The sequence below is a fragment of the Monodon monoceros genome, unplaced genomic scaffold (genome assembly GCF_005190385.1).
Source record: "Monodon monoceros isolate NGI ecotype Baffin Bay Population unplaced genomic scaffold, NGI_Narwhal_1 Super_Scaffold_1, whole genome shotgun sequence".
Classification (NCBI taxonomy): domain Eukaryota; kingdom Metazoa; phylum Chordata; class Mammalia; order Artiodactyla; family Monodontidae; genus Monodon; species Monodon monoceros.
The window spans coordinates 55,811,201-55,830,791 of NW_021703765.1; the positions used below are offsets into that span (position 1 = coordinate 55,811,201).

At 44.7% G+C, this 19,591-nt stretch overlaps 1 protein-coding gene across 1 annotated transcript in view; it reads right to left on the bottom strand.

The window, feature by feature from the left end:
* Positions 1 to 19,591, bottom strand: part of LAMA1 (laminin subunit alpha 1) — a 160,176-nt gene that overhangs the window by 53,860 nt on the left and 86,725 nt on the right. Inside the window, exons 20-33 of the mRNA XM_029222204.1 lie at positions 15,569 to 15,675; positions 15,073 to 15,253; positions 14,305 to 14,441; positions 13,369 to 13,605; positions 12,230 to 12,373; positions 11,550 to 11,729; positions 10,459 to 10,644; positions 9,791 to 9,918; positions 9,020 to 9,140; positions 7,534 to 7,671; positions 5,336 to 5,457; positions 2,989 to 3,075; positions 2,519 to 2,712; positions 1,458 to 1,600 (exon numbers count right to left, since the gene is read on the bottom strand). Of these exons, the coding sequence (XP_029078037.1) occupies positions 1,458 to 1,600; positions 2,519 to 2,712; positions 2,989 to 3,075; positions 5,336 to 5,457; positions 7,534 to 7,671; positions 9,020 to 9,140; positions 9,791 to 9,918; positions 10,459 to 10,644; positions 11,550 to 11,729; positions 12,230 to 12,373; positions 13,369 to 13,605; positions 14,305 to 14,441; positions 15,073 to 15,253; positions 15,569 to 15,675 (2,105 nt within the window). The remainder of the gene's footprint in view (positions 1 to 1,457; positions 1,601 to 2,518; positions 2,713 to 2,988; positions 3,076 to 5,335; positions 5,458 to 7,533; positions 7,672 to 9,019; positions 9,141 to 9,790; positions 9,919 to 10,458; positions 10,645 to 11,549; positions 11,730 to 12,229; positions 12,374 to 13,368; positions 13,606 to 14,304; positions 14,442 to 15,072; positions 15,254 to 15,568; positions 15,676 to 19,591) is intronic.

Consider the following 19,591-nt stretch of genomic DNA (forward strand, 5'->3'; position numbering starts at 1 on the left):
TATGAATTTAAAGTCTGGTGGGCTATGCAGAACTGAACTGCTGCAATTCCTGGGTGAGTTGGGCCGAACTTAACAGGAGAGTCACATAAATTTTAACTATAACTGCTAACACCTCAAAAAACGCTTACTAAGCTAAAATACAAAAGTATTAAGTAAAGAAAAGCCTTTATAATTACTAACAACTAGGTGCTTAATTTATGCCAACACTCTTCTAATTTCTTTACTTGTATGACTATTCAAACCTTATAACAACACTTGAAGGGGCTAGATTATTGTTTACGGTCAAGACAGTTATCAACTTGCCCAAGTCGCAGGGTAGGTCAACAGTGAAAACAAGAAAAAGTGAAGGGTTCACAACTTTAAACTCCTGAGAACTTTACATAAACATAAAAAGTCATTTAAGGGAATTAACAAGGTGGTTTAAATGAGGGAAGATCACTCAAAAAGAGTTAAAGTTGAAATCAAGTGTTTATCTCACGTGGTAAAAAGAAATAGAGTTGTACTGCTGGAGCCCAAACTGACAGAGTAGTACTTACTGACTGTGTCTATAGTGAGTGGAAAAGAAACTTAAACATTTCTTTCCTTCCTTTTTTTTCTTATCTTTCAAAACATTTCGTTCTATTTGAGGAACAATAGAAACATCTCTTAGAGTTTCCTAACCTTTCTTAACTCCATCATATCTAAAGAGAAAAGACCGGGATTAACAAGAGTGGATCACTGACGCAGCTGGATTCCACTGTGCGCGCACGCACACACACACGCATTACTGCATAGCACAGCGAATTAAATATCTCAAATTCTAATGCATAGGCTTTAAGCCAAATTAAGAATCACGTTTTCCCAATTAGAATGAAAAAATGCTGTCTAGTAAGTCAATTTCTTACCTTCCCACCTTCTTTTGGACCCAGATCAAAACACAGATTTTAACTAAACATAAAACTATGATTTACCCTCAGAGATTTTCATATAGTCGTCCAGGGAGGAGGAACTTTTGTGCCCTGCAACTCCAGTTAAGAATAATACACTGACAGAAAATAGTTCATCTTCATTCAGCACATTAAAGAAGATGCCATCCTGATTCCTTTTCTGTGTTTGTATTAGGTCAGCTATTTTCAACTATCCAAAGACCTGTTATAAACAGGGGTGAGTGGACTTTCTCTTATTCCAAAAGGCAGGAGAAAGAGGAACACAGAGGAAGAATCTACAAGGAGGCATCTATGGATCAATTCTTGACCAATTAGAGCTGTCCCACAGTGAAACGAGTTATCATGTGGATGATGCAGTCCCCGGTCAGGTTCAGGGGAAGAAGGCCTGGTGCCTACCAGCGCTGGACACTGGGACTGAGGCTCCTGCACCTATGCGGAGCATGGACAGAGAAAATGACCCCTACTGTCAGGCCAAGTCTTCACCTCCCCATGATACATGTTTTTATCCATCTCTCTATTCCTAGTACCTACCCGGAGATATTTCGTTGTATTTTCCAGGTTTGACAAAATCCCATACGGGACAGGGATGATGCCGGAGAGGTTCACAGAGACGATGGCATCACCCACATGGTCCATGTCATTCAGCAGCACGCCTCCACATTCATCGTCACAGGCTACAGGGTAGAGGAAGTTCAAGTTAAAGCAAAGCGGCCGGCACGTTTTCCCGTGTGTGCGCACGGCATCCTGTAATAACAACATCTACAGTGCTTCCGAGGACTCATCCCATCTCATCCTCATGCCAACTGTGCCTTGGGAAGTAAGCAGGTCCCAAGCCCCTGTTCTCAGATGACGACGCCCAGACGCAGGTCACATTAGTGACTCCCCAGGGCCACACAGAAACGCTGCTCCAACCTTTACAGCACGTTTGCCCATCTTTGACTTGGACCAACGGCCATGAATTCCAAGTGCAAGTTCTGTCAGGGCCTGGCCTGTGATTTCCTCAGATAGTTTGCAGACACCTTCAGCAAGTACAAACGAAGGGGAGTGGAGAAAGTAACGGATGTATCTTGCTAATGACAAACACACAAAGAAAAGCAAAAGAGCTCTGGACTGCCATGATCCTGACCTTGCTTCTTCCCTACCTTCCCCGCGAACCACTGAGGAGACATCCCAAGGTCACTACCTCATGTACTTGCTATTCAAATAAATCAGAACTGGCGAAAAAAAATTCCACAACAGCCAAGAGCTGAGGCCACACGTGAAATCTGGTGACACAAATGAGCAGCCACAGAGGTGTCCTCTCTGCTCTGACTGACCCTTGGCTCCACTAGAGGGGACAGTAACCAGCTGAACCATGAAGCTGGCATTGCTGTGCTGCTAATAGTGATGGAGAGATAAATGCTGTTATCCTAGAACCTTCTCCTCGGCTCCAAACGCACTTCACAAAGTTCAGTTTGGCAGACGCAAAGGAATCTATGATTAGTTAAAATAAAGTAGGGCTTTCTCTATCCTGCCAATGCCACTGGGCGCCGTACCAGGAAACCATCTGAGAGGAGAAACCACCTTTCATCCTTGAGAGGAGTGATACCCACACACACAGTCGCTCTCCACCAGAATGTGCCTTGGTTCACAGTCCTCACAGCGGAGCCCCGTGGCCCCCGGCCTGCAGACGCACTGCCCGGACCCGCGGTCACAGTCACTGTGGACAGAGCCATGCGGGCTGCAGTCACACCTCTGGCAGGTGCCGCCCGGCGTCTGAGGGTTCCCATGGTAGCCCGAGGAGCACCTACAGAAGGAGACACGCAGGACAGACAGGAGGGTCAGCACCCAAGGACAGTAATCACTTCTGCCCCATGAAGTGCAGAGAACACAGGCCACTCACCGTATTCTGCATTGTATTTCCCGAACGGAGGATGAGATGGTCACAAGGAAGTGCATCTACCTATTTTGATGCCCGGGGGGTTTCGTTTTGCATTATCAATCGCGCACATCCAAATTGATAAGGGCTCCCGATCGCTTTCATAAACATGTCCTATGTGTATAAAAGGGGCAGGTGACATACCTTTCACAATATTGTCCTTCGTAGCCCGGAAAACAGGCATCACAGCGGAAATCGTGATCACCTTCCAAGACACAAGTGGGACTAAAACTGGAAGAAAAGAATTTTTTTTGAGTTTTCAGATACACAACTTCAAATCTTTCTTAGGGTACTTATTCATTACTCTTAGGGTACATGATACTGTCCTAAAAAACAACTGATCACATTGGACAAGTTTTTTAGAGCTTATACTCTTTGGGGCAAAAAAAAGGAAAATAAACACGTAATCGATACAAGCGGTTGCATCTCTTGTATCTAGAAGATACTCACAGATGCCTGTCCAGTGACAACCATGTGAGTGCTGAGGGGATGCAGCCCGATTTACAGAAGACAACTAATTAGTCACCAAACAAGAAAGCTTCCCAGGTGAAAAGGGGCTTGTTCTGAGATGTACATGAATTATCTGACTTATTAGATGAAAAGGTGGCTGGAGAGAGCTGCACGTGAGCAAACGTGCGGAACAGCAGGGAGAAGGGAGCTGGACCAGCGCTGGGGATACACCTGGCTGCAGTGAAAGGCAAGAGGGAAAAGCAGGGGAAAGAAGCAGAGTGAGGGCGGGATCTCAGGGTAACTGGACCTAAAGGTGGGGAGTCGGGCGATGGGCTACAGCAGCAAAAGGACAGAGCACCAAAAACTGGATGATCCACTCAGATTCTGACCCCTCACTCGGGGACTTCAGCTTCTGGCGTGTTCCTTTTTCTCAATAGCCTCTGCCTCCACATTTTAAATCACCAACTAGAGGCTCAGCTGGGTACCTGCAAACCACTAAAAAAACAGCTGGGGTATCTGGCCGGTAAGAGAAGTTCCCAGCATGAGTTACAGGGCTGCTATGAGCCCTGCTTCACTTCTGACTTTTTTCCCTCCTTAAACACTAAAGGGACAGACTTCAGTGAAAACACAAAATATGCAGAAAACAAAGCACGTCTTTCGGGGCCTCTCAGACGCACAGCACACACGGAACGTTCACACTCTCACCATCTCTTCCTAACAGTGTACTATTAGTGTGTGTGTGTGTGTGTGTGTGTGTGTGTGTAGGGGGTGTGCTGTGGGGATGGTGTGGACTTTCTGTAACTGAAGAAGCAAAATACACAAACAGTATAGAACTGTGCAAAGTAGAAGTGTAAAACACCCGTCCAGACATTTCTCTGGGCATGTACAGCTATGGAGCTGTGGACATGGACATACATACGGATATGAATGTTTTCCAAAATGGCATCACACCGTATGTTCAGTTTCATAATTCCATTGGCCATTCCTCCAATTCTGTACATACAGATAATGCCTTATTCTTTTCTCAGTGTTGGTACAATATTTCACTCTAGGTACGTACCACAATACACTCTAGGTATTTAATCAGTCCCGTGTAGGTAGATATTTTAGTGCCCTCCTCCAATTTCTTGTGAGTACAAGCAATGCCCATCTTTATACACATATGCAAGTATTCATATAGCTTAGATTACATGAGTGAAATTGATGATTCAAACTTTATATACAGGTTTTATACAAAAAATAGCAGTAGCAATAAATTTTAGGATGCTTGATAGTTTACAAGAGAAGTTTACACAGTGCCTCTCATTAGGTATTCGCTGTCAAGCAACACTTACTTGGAGACAATAAAAGACAGAAGATTAGAACAAATATTAAAAGGAAAACTTCATTTTAGTATACCAAAAGTTGGTATTTGATCTATACATGTTCAATGCCTTGTCAAATATTCTAAGCAATAATGAAATGTTATTTATGAATTACAGTTTTTGTTGCAACCCAAGAGGACCCACGGATATTCCAATTCCCGCCTAAAATCTCGTTTCTTTTATGTGTTCAGATAACTCTATACAAGCATCAGGAGTACGAGGTAGAACCTGGCCCCAATTTCCTTACCATGAAGCATTTCTGCACTTCATCAGACATCAGCATGTATAAATTCTAACCCCATTCCCTTGCATTGAACAGGAACTGAATTCTTCGTATCATTATTCATAAAACTAATAACAATTCATCTCTAGGCACACCGGTTCCACAGGCTGGAGGCTAAAATTAGTCTTCAAAAAAACAAAACCTGAAAGTCCTTTCTTTAATGGGTTCCATTCTAACACTCAAAACTAACACACAGATACTTTGCTTTTTGAAAAGATTCTCCTCAAATGCTGGAAGAATGAACACTTTTTCTTAAAGCTCGCCCTTCTCGACAAACACAGGGTATTCATTAAGACAGGTCGCGCAGAGACCCTGGAGAGTGAAGCTCAGAGTGCAAGCAGCCCGCCTTCAGCAGTGGGTGGTGCGGGCGTGCCAGCGCACCTGCACGGCTCACCTGGCAGGGAGGCCGTGAGGACAGGTGCAGAGAGAGCAGTCGCTGGCCGAGCCGGTCACCTGCCCGTAGTAGCCGGGGGCACACACATCGCAGTGGTCTCCGGCGGTGTTGTGGCTGCAGTTCTGGGGCCCCATGTTTCGAAAGGAGAGGAAAACAATGGGAAACTGTTAGAACTCATTCTCATCTGGCAATAGCCCAGCACTACCACGTTTCGTATCAGTTGACTTTCTTTTATTCTCAAGGAAGGGTGAGCATTTTTCTTCGTATTTTTAAAATCCTGGACACGTTGGCAGCTCTGTGGCCTTCGTTCATTATAAGATTGCATTCATCCGACACAACCTAGAAATTACTGATACATTCTTCTTATAGAAAATATACCCAGTGCGGCCAGCTTCCAGAGCCTTAAAATATGGATCTAAAATGTATAGGGACCCAAACAGCGATGTGAAGCACACTGATTTGTGCATAGTTGGGGTTCAGTGATCACACTGGAGGGTTGAGAGGGCAGAAGTGAACGGATAGATGATTCAAGAAATCGACGGTGGGTTAAGTGGGCTGTGTTCTTTCCTGAGTATAAACTGACAGGTCAGCTGCTGACCTGAGAACTTTATTCTGGTAGGTCAGGAAAGGTAGGGGAATCATTTAATGTCCTAGGGGTACCTAATCTTGTCAAAGTGCTTAGCTGCACCAAGGAAAGATGCAGCATGAAAGAACCAATTAACTTCTCAAACTATCCGTGTGACTTTTGTCCCCGTGATTGGCCAAGGGACCTTCTTAGCTAATTACATCTCACCTGAAGTTGCCTGAAATCAATTCTCCTTAAATTCTTAAATGAGATTTTCTCATTTTCTGTATTAGGACTTTACTTCTGCCCGGAGCGTGAGTTAATTAGAATGAATAAATTTTTTAACAGTGTTGCAGCTATCTGCATCTTCATTAAGTTCATTTTACCTTGAATGACTGGAATAATTCTTTAATTCCAGATATATAATGAAGTCAGCCAAGGTGAACACACATCTTTTTAACTGAGGAGAACCATGCAGTGCTTCAGCTTCTAAATTCACCTGGGCACTGCTATGGTTTAACAGTTTTCCCAGTGGAGATTGCCTTTAAATTCCACATATGAAAGATGCTTCCAAACAGGAGAAGATGGATCTGGTGTGGGAACCCTGGTTCCTGTGTTTGGGCCACAGCCAAGATCTCTAAGGCTTTGGTGTGTCTTTCTTGGTGGGGAGCTCATTTTCCTTCAGTGAGTTATTTTACCTGAAGCAGGTTAGTCTTGGCACAATTTAGACAAGGAACCAATGTTCCCACATGAGTTATCAGAAAGAATGAGGTTTCACGAGTAGAGAAAGAATATCGGGTTATTCTATGTTATCAATAAGGTCTCGTCGGCTTAAGGAAAAGCCTGGATGCAAGAGTTTGTCCTCAGGAACACAAGACTTCTGTCTGGGTCACTTGGTCCTTTGCAGTGGTCAGAACTCTCCTCGTGTCCCTGACGGCCTAGGGGTAGGTGGCCAGGAAACAAATGCACACTAAGACCTCTAGGACAACATGCAGTTTTTAACAAATGCAAGGAAAGGGCATCACTTTACACAGAGAAACACATTTTCAACTTTGACATTAACTCGTTTTGAAACCTCCAGGTGACCCTTCAAATTCTATGACAGAAAGTTCTCACGTACTTTGACTACAACCACCAGTACTGCAAGTAAAAACAAGAGACGGGCTTCCCTGGTGGCACAGTGGTTGGGAGTCCGCCTGTCGATGCAGGGGACGTGGGTTCGTGTCCTGGTCCGGGAAGATCCCACATGCTGCGGAGCGGCTGGGCCTGTGAGCCATGGCCGCTGAGCCTGCTCTTCCAGAGCCTGTGCTCCGCAATGGGAGAGGCCACAGCAGTGAGAGGCCCGCGTACCGCAAAAAAAAAAAAAAAAAAAAAACAAGAGACACTTGACTAATTCCCAAATTGATGTCCATAAACAGATTCAAGGAAGTAAAATTTATAAGAGAATTTCCACCAACATTATCAGACCACTTAGCTAGACCTTTCTAAAGGAAATATATGTATATCTTACATTTAGCTAAATTTAAACTCTCTCTAAATCAAGAAGCTTGTATGACCTCGAACTGGAAATGTAGATGCTCAGGGCCTGCTCTAATTCTAAGCGTCAGGCAAGTACCCAAACAAACCAGCGTACCAGACACTTCCCCGTTTCAGGGTCACAGGTGTTACTGTGTTTGTTGCAATTGCAAGGCACACAGGGAGCCAGCAGAGCGCGTGGTCTCCTGCCATCACCTTCTGGAAGCTTCCCTCTGTGGTAACCAGGTGCGCAGTCCTGAGGGAATGCAAAAGCAAAGGAAATGAACAAGAAACCTGATTAACAAATGCGCAAAGGACTTGAATACACACCTCTCCAAAAAAGAAACACAAATGACTAAACAAGCACATGAAAAGATGCTCATTAACACTAATCATCATGGACACGCAAATCAAATACCAGCTCACACGCATTAGGATGGCTAGTATCAAAAAAAAAAACCCCAAACAAAAAACCCCCAGAAGATAACATGTTGGCAAAGGTATGGATAGACTGGAAGCCTTGTGCTTTGCTGGTGGGAATTAGAAAGGTGTGGCACTGTGGAGCAGTATGGTGGTTCATCAAAAAGTTAAAAACAGAGTTACCGCATGATCCAGCAATTCTACTTCTGGGTATAAACCCCAAAAACTGAAAGCAGGATCTTGGAGAGATACTGGTACACCCATGTTTGTAGCAGCATTATTCACAATAGCCAAAGGTGACAGCAACCCATGTGTCCACTGATGAATGGATGGATAAACACAATGTGGTCCATCCATCCAATGGACTATTATTCAGCTTTAAGAAGGAAGCAAGGAACTTCCCTGGTGGCGCAGTGGTTAAGAATCCACCTGCTGATGCAGGGGACATGGGGTTTGAACCCTGGTCCGGAAGATCCCACATGCCACTGAGCAACTAAGCCCGTGCGCCACAGCTACTGAGGCTGAGCTCTAGAGCCGTGTGCCACAACTACTGAAGCCCGCGTGCCTAGAGCCCATGCTCCACAACAAGAGAAGCCACCACAATGAGAAGCCCGCGCACCGCAACGAAGAGTAGCCCCCGCTCGCCACAGCTAGAGAAAGCCCGCACAGCAACAAAGACCCAATGCAGCCAAAAATAAATAAATAAATATTTTTAAAAAAAGAAGGAAGCAAATTCTGACACATGCTACAACATGGATCCATCTTTAGGGCATCATGCTAAGTGAAATAAGCCAGTCACAAGAAGACAAATACTGCATGATTCCACTTACATGAGGGACCTACAGTAGTAGATTCACAGAGATAGAAAGTAGAAGGGTTGAGACTGGGGGAGGGCCTAGGGGGTTTAGGGTTTACTGGGTACAGAGTTTCAGTTTTACCAGATGAAGAATTCTGGAGATTGGTTGTACAGCAGTGTGAGTGTACTTAAGACTATTGAGCTGTACACACCTTAGAAATGGTCAAGATGGTGAAGTTTATGTTTATGCCTATTCTACCACAAGTAATTTTTAAAAGGCAAAAATGACATAATAGAGACACACAGTTCTCTTCATCACTCGGAGCTGCTGTAACAAGTATATTTCAACCCCAAACCAGGAAACGGATTTTAACCACAGTCTCCCTACCTGACATGAGAATCCAGCTGTGCCAGGAGGACAGAGACACTTCTCTAAAAGGGATGCCACCTCCCTCCTGGAGTGCGACTCTTCAGCCTTTCTGCCAACCTCCATAGAAATATTTGAGATTCTGTGAAACCGTTGGGTTAAGAAACGTGAGAGGAGACACTAATATTTAAAAAGACACTTTCTTGAAACAGCACATTACTGAAGAATGTTGGCACATATATGAAACCAGAGCTTTCCTGCCAGTTTGAGAGTAGTTCCTACTCACAGCTGTAAAGGAAATGGGTAAAAACACACTAAAAGCACACTAGTCATTATACAGGGAAGGTCCACAGCCAAAAGTTTAGAACTTCAATATAATGTTAGAGAAAGCACACCTGAAAGAATCTGAAGTACTCGCTTGGCCATAACCTAGTGGCTTTCTTTATGGGAGTAGTACTACATGAGCAGGGGACAGCATTCTTGATGCCTTGTGACAGAGAAATGGGCATTGCAGTTTAAGGGCAGAAAATAGCAGAACTGTTTTGTTGTTTACATAGAAGATATCACCATTATGTACTTACATGTTATATCCACATTAATACAGGAGATGGATAATCTATGTCACTTTTCACATATTTCATAATAATATTAACATTTAATAAGGTTTGGGTGAGGGACAGAAATATATATGATATTAAAGATAGGAGGTAAAGGGGGTAAAGTGAATCAAATCCCTTCAGTTTGCTTTCAAATAAGGAAAATATTTGGAAACTTCTAGAAGTTTCCAAGTACCTGCTTTGCTGTAATCCTTGGCCATAAGATGCTTTGATGAGGATGTACTCAATGTTGCTAAGAACAGACATAAAATCTGAGCGTGTGACAGGTTCTTCAGAAACAGAGTTAAAGTACTTCCAAAAATTCTGTGGATGAGAAGCACATTCAATTAAATTCAGGGTACAGATCCTCAGAGGCATATGAACTTAATTCCTTTAGAAATTTCGCCAGCAGTGAGCCCAGTTCTAAGTGACACTGAGTTTAAGTGAGGAAGCTCTTGTGTCACCTCCCAGGGGTGGCAGCCGCACCATCTCATTTATCAATGGCCTCACATCACCTCTGGCAGCGCTAGCCAGGCAGTCACTAAACATCCGCTGGAGGAAGGAATCCACACTTTCCAAATTCAAGGGCAGGCAAAGACTCCAGACCATCATATCCAAACAGGTTGAGACTCGTGTACCACGATAAAGGATTTAAGATGCAATTTGCACTAAATTAACATAAGCCTAATATACATTTCTTGAGAATGTGAAATTTGAATCTCTGTAGAAGTTCTGCTAAACCCACTGGAATTTTGACCCACAGCCTTCTTCTTCACTCTCTTATTACAGCAGCTTCATGATTTCATTGCATGCAGAGCAGAGTTCCCAGCCCGAGGGGCCTGCGTTAAAAGAGTGCTAGGTCACCTCTTTCATCCCCACTTCCTGCTCTTGTCTCAGTCCATTCTTGGGGGCGGGCGCGTCCACATAGATGACTTGCTTTCTGGTCCGGCCTCCTTTGATGAGCACCTGAGGCTCCAGGTTGGAGGTGCCGATCCCACTGGAAGAGTAGAAGGCCACGCTGTACCGTAGTTTGCTGCCGTAGGCCATGAGCTGTCGAAGAGTACAGTGTTGTTTACTTCTCTGGCATAGCACTGGTTTAAAATTATTTTATCATAAGCCTGCTGCCATTTGAAAGAAATCTTGTGTCTTAAAAATACATCATGTGGGTGGAATGCGTTGTCTGATATGAGTTTCCTTCTAATTCTACTTAATTATGGATCGTTAAATTGACCTAGGCTATCGTTCCTAAGTAAGCGATCCTCCAAAAGTTTTAAAAACCGCATCATGAAGGTGTAATCGGCTGTAAAAAGCTGTACTTATGTACTGTATACAGGTTGATGGGTTTGGGGATAAGTATACACCCATGGGACCACCATCACCAAAGCCACAGCCACAGCCATCACCTCCCAATGTTTCCTCTTGATGATACTAACAAAGGTAAGCTCCAAAGTAACAAAACAGTCATTCTAATTACTTTCAAGCTCCTTTGAATTAAAAATTATGTATAGCCATCAGAGCACATATTTTCAAGTTTTAAAAATCAGGCTGAATTCACATACAGACTGTATTTATATAAGCAAAGATGCATATGATGCCTTCAAGTCTCTGTCCCCCCCCCCCCCCCAAATGAGTGCCCATTTCTTGAGAAGACCCTCTCGGGCCATAGCACCCAAGTTTGCATTGAGCCTCTATTAGTAAAAACAATAAATGTTTGTCGAATGACTGCTTTAAGAAGAAAAAGAATATGTTTTGAACTTTAAAGGACTTTCAAAATTGATGGAGAAATTTAAAGAGCCATTCATCTGGGGGATTTTTACAAGTGTTAACCTTTTCCATCCCCACTTAGAAGAGAAAATTAGTAACTACTCCAGTTAGCAAGAGGCCAACCCAGGCCACTGTGATTTCAAAGTGCACCCAGGAAATGTGGATGGCTGGAGGCTGGGTGCACGTCTCACCTGGTCTCCCTGAAATTGCCCGGGCAGCCGCCAGTAAAACGGCTCTGTGTGGACATGCCGCCTGACGGTCACGGCATCCAGGAGGACATCAGGGGCCTGGTAATACACCCCCTCGGTCGTACCCTTGAGGTTACTCTGAGAAACCACACGCAGAAGAGGCTGATCTGAGCCCAGCATTACCTAGTCACGGAGGGGAGGACAAAGCCACTTTAGAATGTGAATTAACGCCGCACCTTTGACCATCAGATTCTTCCACTGTTTCAGACGAGACAGCTTCATTATTAAAACAGGAGTAAGAAAGACTTTTCTTTTCAATTTAAACACCTGGATTAAAATGAACTGAAACTGCCTTTAAACCACTGCATTTAGGGTCAAACTCTTCCTATACTGGGCCAGGTCCAATTACATGAAGGAGACTGCTGACAGTTTTCTCTTCACTCCAACTAAAGGTGCAGGCAGATTAGCACAGAACGACACTGACGCCCTGGTTCCTGCTCCATTTACTTCCTGGACAGCAGAAGCAGACCTCTGACTCTGGACTAACCCAAATCAGCTTCCTAGAATTTCTGATGCAGTAAGGGCAAAATTTAATGTAAGTACTTGGCTGCCTTTCCCACCCTCACCCAACTCCCAAGGGTAGAGGCTTGCAAACAGAACATTTATCTGCGTGTGTAACCCACCGGCATTCTCACGTAGCCCTCGGCCTCGGAGCAGAGCTGTGACAGCCCAAAGCAGAAGCATGGGGTGCACCCCCGAGGGTCCGCCTTGTCCAGAGCAAAGGTGCCAGCTCGACACTCACTGCATTGAGGGCCAATGACATTTTCCTAAAGGGAATAAAGTGACAGACTCATTTTTACCTGAAAAAAAGAGACACAGTTTATGAACAACCAGAAATGGGAAGAAACACAAAAGTGACTTTGGATGCACCAATACGGCTAACTAGCTGCTCCTCAGGCGGTCCCTTAACCTCTCTGAGCACCAGTTCTCTCAGGCTCAGCGAGTCCCCAATCCAGCTGATCATCAGAATCGTCTTGGAAGCTTCTGGAAAATGCAGATTCCCTGGTGAGTCTCCAGGAGCGGGCCCGGATCCTCTTGGAGGTCCCAGGTGACCAGTCAGGTGGAGAACCACGGGCCAGATAATTATTAGGGCAGGTCCTCCTGTGCTGACCATCCGTGGTGAGAGCTGCTACCACAGATGTGGTGAACCAAGCACACGTCCACTGATGTTCCCGTTACCCCGCAGCCACATGAGTTTCCCCCTCCTCCTCCCCCACCGCCAATCAATCAGGATTCCATCTCTCAGACCCTGGGAAAGGAACAGAGAAGATGGCCAAGGACCTTCTAATAACAAAGCACAACGGGAAAACGAAAGGAAATACACGGAGTTAATGATGTTGAAATCTAACCTCCTGGGAAAATAATAAACACAAATGTCCTCCAGTCTGGCCAGCACGCACAAGAGAATAATTACTTACCAGGTATAGAATCACAAATCTTCCTGAAGCCCTGTGTTATCTATTTTACCTGTATATTCAAGACAGATAGGCTACTCAGCCAACTGAAACACATGATAGAAAACTCAGCGTGTTTTTCAAATCAGTCCCATCATCTGACACTTGTAATTAACAGTACAAATTCCTTCTAAAGAATCATCCATCATTATAGAAGAGCATACACAGAATTTAAACCCAGACCCAGAAGGTGGTGCAAACTCATTATGACAAGCGTCTAAAACCCAAGTGCTTATTTAAATAGTTAAAGCCCCGAAGTCAGAATGGCGAGTGGGAGGGAGGGAGGAAGTGGAACCGGGCGCTAGTACCTTGCAAGAGCAGGTTCCGGTCTCCGGGGCACAGCTGCAGAGACCCTGCTCCTGGCCACAGGTGTCGGCCAGTGTCCCTCTCAGGTCGCAGTCACAGGCCACACAGTCCGGAAAGTCTCTGTACCCCAGGGAGCACTGATGGCAGGTCTGTCCACCAAATGCAGGCTTACATTGGCAATGGCCAGTGAGCACATCGCAGTGATGACTGGCTGACCCCACGCTACTGCAGTTGCAGGCCTGCAAGAAAAATACTGAATAAATAAAAAGGCAGCTTTTATATTTTCACAATGTACACATATGGGGATTACAGGAAAACACTAAACGTGGGGAGATTACACAAACAAATGGATCGCTCTCACTATTGCCATATGGACTCACTTTGCCACAAGCCATCAAGAGGCCAGGACTTATGCTGCTGGACGTTAGTGAACCTTTGTGACACATGCAGGCTGGGCCACAACTGTGGCCTGAAATTCAATCTACTTAATAGGACAAAGCAGTCCAGCAAAATTATTTTAGAAGTCCAGTAACACTCCCTCTGTTTCCAAAATGCAAAGTCTAAGTTTTAACTGACAAAAGTAACACAGAAATACAGAACCGTTGAAGATCGGACATACCCCCCCACCCCCAATAAAGTGATTTATGTCTTTCTCCTGGAAGATAGCATATATTGCAGAATATATTTAAAGTGCACCAAAATAAATTTTTGATCTTCTAACCATCAATTCCACAGCTAGACTCTTGAAGAAAATTTAGAATACTGTATTTTAAGGATGCTGCTTCTTCCACTTTGATTCCTACAATCGGTACTGAGTTCTGATAGAAACCATCAAGCTACTCAACAGGTTAAAATCAAGTGAATAGATAAAAGAAGAATGAAACCTGACACGGCAAAGTAATTCTCAGCTGAGAAAATGTGCAGGTGACAGTGCACACCTGGCATCCGAGCTCCGGGTCGTGGCCCCAGTGTCCGTCTGCACACCCCTCGCACGCCGCACCCCGAGTGTGAGGCGGGCAGACACACTCCCCTGACTCCGGGTCACAGGTGTTCTGAGTGTGAGCGCAGTCACAGGCTACAACAGAGACACAGGGTGTTGTTACAGATCAGGACCGCCGGGTCAGCCGAAGGGGTCAGAGATGCTGCTGCAAGTTATTTCCCTTGTGCTAAATAATCTCAATCACTCTTCTAGTTCCTGAAAGGAAACTTGTGATCCCCAGCACCCCGCCGTGTCTCACGGGAGGTGAATGCTCCTCCTTGTGGAGAGTTGCTCCTGGATGAGAGAGAATAGGGCACAGTGGGAGAAATAGAGAAAAGACCGGGAAAGGCCTCCACAGGTGGGGAGAACAGAGTTAACACTTACCGAGCACTTGTTTGCCAAACGCCATGCTACGGACTTTAAGCACAACCTTGACGGTAACTCCTGGATGGAGAGAATAATCGACTTCTCCATTTTACAGATGAGGAGACCAAAGCTAAGTAAAGTTAAGTAATTAGTCTAAGCTCACACAGTTAGTACAGCCTGACCAAGGCTTGTGGACTTACCCAGAATAGGGATCAGGAAATAGAAAAAAGGTATGAAATCCTACACGTTCAGAAAAAAGAATGTAAAGGAACTTAACAGAATTAGACAGAAGTCAAAGGAGAGCTCAAAGAAAAGTCTGGGAATTACAATGAAGTCTCAAACACTGAATTCAGGAGCTTACGTGTACAGCCACCGTCCTGGTAGGCATGGAAGCCGCGGGCACACCTGTCACACCTCTCCCCAGCTACACCTGGGACACAGCGACACTGGCCTTCCTCCGTGCAGTCGTCCGACAGGGAGCCCGATGCACTGCAGTTACAGGGCAGGCACCCGAGCCCCGTGTCCAACCCGTAGTAGCCGTGCTGTTTCACAGGGGCAGAGCCACGGAAGACAAAATACATTTTAGTAAGTGGCTAGTATCTATTAGAACATTTCCCAAATCAACAACTGCATGTGTCATAGATTCCTAAAGTGTTCTTGACATCATTCCACTGGTCTCTGTAAACCGAATACATACTCTCCAGGTAGGGCCGCATAGCACTCACCAGCCATGTTGCAGGAACCTGCTCTTTCTGGTGGTCGGGATTCCATTTCATTTGAACCAGTTAAGGCATTATTTATAGACATTAACACTGACACACACGTTAATTTTATGTAATGACCAGGAGGCGTCTTACCAGGCACTGGTTACACCGCTGTCCGGTCACGTGTGGTTTGCAGTCACAGAGTCCAGTCTCAGGATGGCAGGCAGCAGAAAGGGAGCCTTGGCCATGGCATTCACAGGCTAACACACACAGAAGGCATATTTGTGCCCATTTCTGGGTACGGCTGTTATAAAATCCCTTAATCCCCAAAGGAGAAATTTTAACATTCATGTTTCAAATCATAAAACAAAATTATTGCTTTGCAGTAACTTGAAAATTTTAGTGTTTTTCTGAAGAGTAAGCCAAAATAAGGCTGGTGAAAGGAACCATCACAGAGAAAAAAAATTACTTGAAGCTGTTAAGACAATAATTGGCAAACGAACTTAACCAATTTCATGAATTCTTTGAAATTTTTAAAATGAGCCACCAATGTATATCAACCAATCTTCATTAAAAAACGTGCAAAGATTTCAAAATCAATTTAGCCACTTGCTCATTCCAATCATACATATTTAATATTTTAAAGCTCAGTTATAACGACTTAGATAACTAATACTGTACATCGTAACTTAATGAACTATTTCCATGTTCTGAGTCATGAGTCCTTTGAGGTTCTTACCTTCTGGCCAGATGCTTCCATTTTATCTACAGGCAGAATATTGATGTTTAAAGCCACAAAGTCCCCCCCTTCTCAAAGTGATTCAATTTAACGGGTCCAAGAACCGTTTAGTTCGTACCACAGCTGTCAATATGCGCTTCATTTAAAATTTGTAATATGTTCACTGACAAGATATCCCAGGACGTGTACCATTTATGAATGCTTGGGCTCGGAAAATGCACACTCTCCGTCCTATGGTATAACCACGTTAAGAAAAACGTCACGAAATATCTCAAGCCCTAGCACACTTTGTGTGGCAGCCTTTGTGGGGCAGAGCAGGGGTGGGCACTGGAAATTAGAAGGCTGATGGCCAGAGGAAAGGAGGTGGGATTCTGCTTCCTTGGCTGACTATGGCCATGTCACTGGGCCTCTCTCCCCTAGTTTTTCCCTTGTGTGCATGGATCGATGCTCGCAGCTCTTGTAGGAGGCTGGTCAAGTGTCATGGGCACCACACAGTGCTGCCCATTCTTGTAGTTTAACTTTTATTTTCTGTTTTTCTGATGCTTTGACTTCTGGGGCCTTGCTGACCCTGGAGAGACAGCCACACCCAGGGCTAGTCAATTTCCAGAGACTGTAAACAGCTCACCTGCTGGAATGCCTTTCATATGCAAACCATCCAATCCAGAGCCCACACCCCACGCCTTCCTCACTGGCTCTCAGGTTCCTTTGGGCCCTGACATTCCACTGTCCACCAGTCCTAGTCACTCCAGGGCCCGGCATCAGACAAGAGGCACAGTCCCTAGGCCCCCCGGGACCGGCTGAAATGATTCAGACTAGCCAGTCCCAGACCTGCTTACCCTGCCCGCCCTTGTCTTCCTGCAGATAAAGGCTCCTGTCAACACTTCCCCTCGTGACCAACCCAGGTGCTTCCCCGTGTAGCCACCCCCATGCTGTGGGGTGTCCCCTGTGCCCCCGACTCCCCCCTGACCTGGCCTCCAGAGTAACAAACTGCCTTTGTGACGGCGGTCCTCTCCTCATCTGCTGGCCTTGCTGTACCGAAATAATAACACAGCCCGTGTTTAAAACCGTCCTCAGCCTCCCACCACTCTTAACTGTCTCCCAGGGAAAACATCACACACTCACACACATTCACTCACACCCCGCCATCCGCACCCCCCCCCCCCCTGCAAACCCTTAACTCTCTCTGAGTTTCCATCCCCTACTCTCCCTCCCTCCCCCTTCACACCACCCAATCTTCCAGCCCAATTCTTGGCCCCTGGGCTGCTACAACTGCTCCTCCTAAAATGTCCAGGACTCCCTGGTGCAGATCCAGTGAGCAGATCCTACCTCCGTCCTGATGCATCTTTCGGTGGGACGGGCCATGCACCCCTCTCTCCCTTTTGAACCTCTCTCTTACCAAGGTTTCAGGATCCCTCTGAAACTCTTCCGTTTCCTTCCTCTTTCTCTTGTATTTCCCTCTGATCCTCCCTTTCTGTGCCTCACTCAAACCCCACCCTTCCTCTGGGGAATATTCCAAGTTCACTTCCAGTATGATCATCACCAAATATTGATGATAATATAACAAATCACATTTATCACACATCCATCAGCTTGTGTCACCACGTTACAGTCAATAAGTGAAATAAATGAATGAACCTTCATAACAAACATACGAGGGAAGTACTATAATTTTCTGTTTTGGGGTGAGAAGTCTAACACTTAGAAAGGTGATGTAACTAGCCAGAGATCACACTGTTACTTGCAGTTATCCCTCTATAACAACAATTATAATAGCAATTATTAATAAAAATTGTTCATGTTATAAATAATACTAATTTGAAATATCTCGCAATTACCTTCTGCCAGGTTCTTTACAGGTATTTTAATTCTCAGAAGAACCCCACAATATAAAAATTATACCTACTTAAGTTATTTCGCACAAGGTTTCTTTAATATTAGTGCCCAGGAGGCTTTCTCCCTCCACACTACTCTCTGCCCTGGACAACTGTGTCCGCAGCCACTACTGCATCTATCACACCAAAGCTGATGTCAGCAATACTGAACACTGGCATTTTTACCGGGTTCACCTAATAAAATATGGTATTATGTTATCATGTGGAGACTTCTGGGAAGTTCATAAGAAGGACCCTTATTATAGACCTGGAAGGATTTCTAGTGAAATATTCAGAAACAGTTGTAGGAATTCATCTCGTCAAAGCTAGGAATGGGGGGAAAAGGAGATAGGAAAAGAATAAAAAGTGTAAATGCTCAGAAACTAGAGAAAGCCAGGCAGGGTCAGCCCATAACCAGTCCAGCTCCCTGGGCCAACAACGAGGACCTAGACCCAAATCCCACCTGTTCTGACCCCCCCACACTCCCCCACACTCTCCACTCATCCCTGAGACGTTCTATTTTATATTTTCCCTTTTATCCCCATGGCAAAATGCTGACGCAGCTTTGTCAGCGTAGATGCACATAAAGGAAAATATGATGGAAAACTTTTAAATATGTTTGAACAACTTGGGTGTCTGAATCCATTTCTTCAACATTGAATTTTATGTAATCTAAATACGGATCAAATATTTCTGATGAAAACTTAGCATCCTAATCGAGATGGGCCATAAAACACACACTGGGGCTTCCCTGGTGGCGCAGTGGTTGAGAGTCCGCCTGCTGATGCAGGGGACACGGGTTCGTGCCCCGGTCCGGGAAGATCCCACATGCCGCGGAGCGGCTGGGCCTGTGAGCCATGGTCGCTGGGCCTGCGCGTCCGGAGCCTGTGCTCCGCAATGGGAGAGGCCACAACAGTGAGAGGCCCACGTACCGCAAAAAAAAAAAAACAAAAAAACCACACACTGAATTTTGAAGACAGTATTAAAAAGAAAGAAAACAGTTATTAATACTTTAAAAACTTGATTACATGATAAAATGGTAATACTTTCTATATATTGAGTTAAATAAAATGTATTATTAAAATGTACTTCACCTGTTTCTACTTTTTAAAAGGTGGTTACTAGGAAATTTTAAATTACATGTGTGACATATTTCTGTTGGACAGCACTGATACAGAAAAATAATAAAAATGACTGTTCTTATTACCAGCAATTGTAATAGCTACCATTTATTTACTGTCTAGAACTTTAAATTTGTCATCCCATTGACTTTTCAGAAAGGCCTTAGTGTATACGTATAATTATGTCCATTTTATGTATGAAGAAATAGTTGCTAGGAGAGGTTAATAAAATTTGCCTAATGTCACAGGGCTGGTTGGTGACCAATCCTGGACTCTAAACTAGTCAGACTCTAAAGCCCTGAATCCACACACATGCCCCTCTCCTACACCATCGTGTGTAGCTCCCAAATAGACTTGGGATGTTCAAGTCCGATTAAATAAATTTCCAACTCCAATCACAGTATTTGGCATAGTGCCTGGGAAGTAACAGACACTTAATAAACGA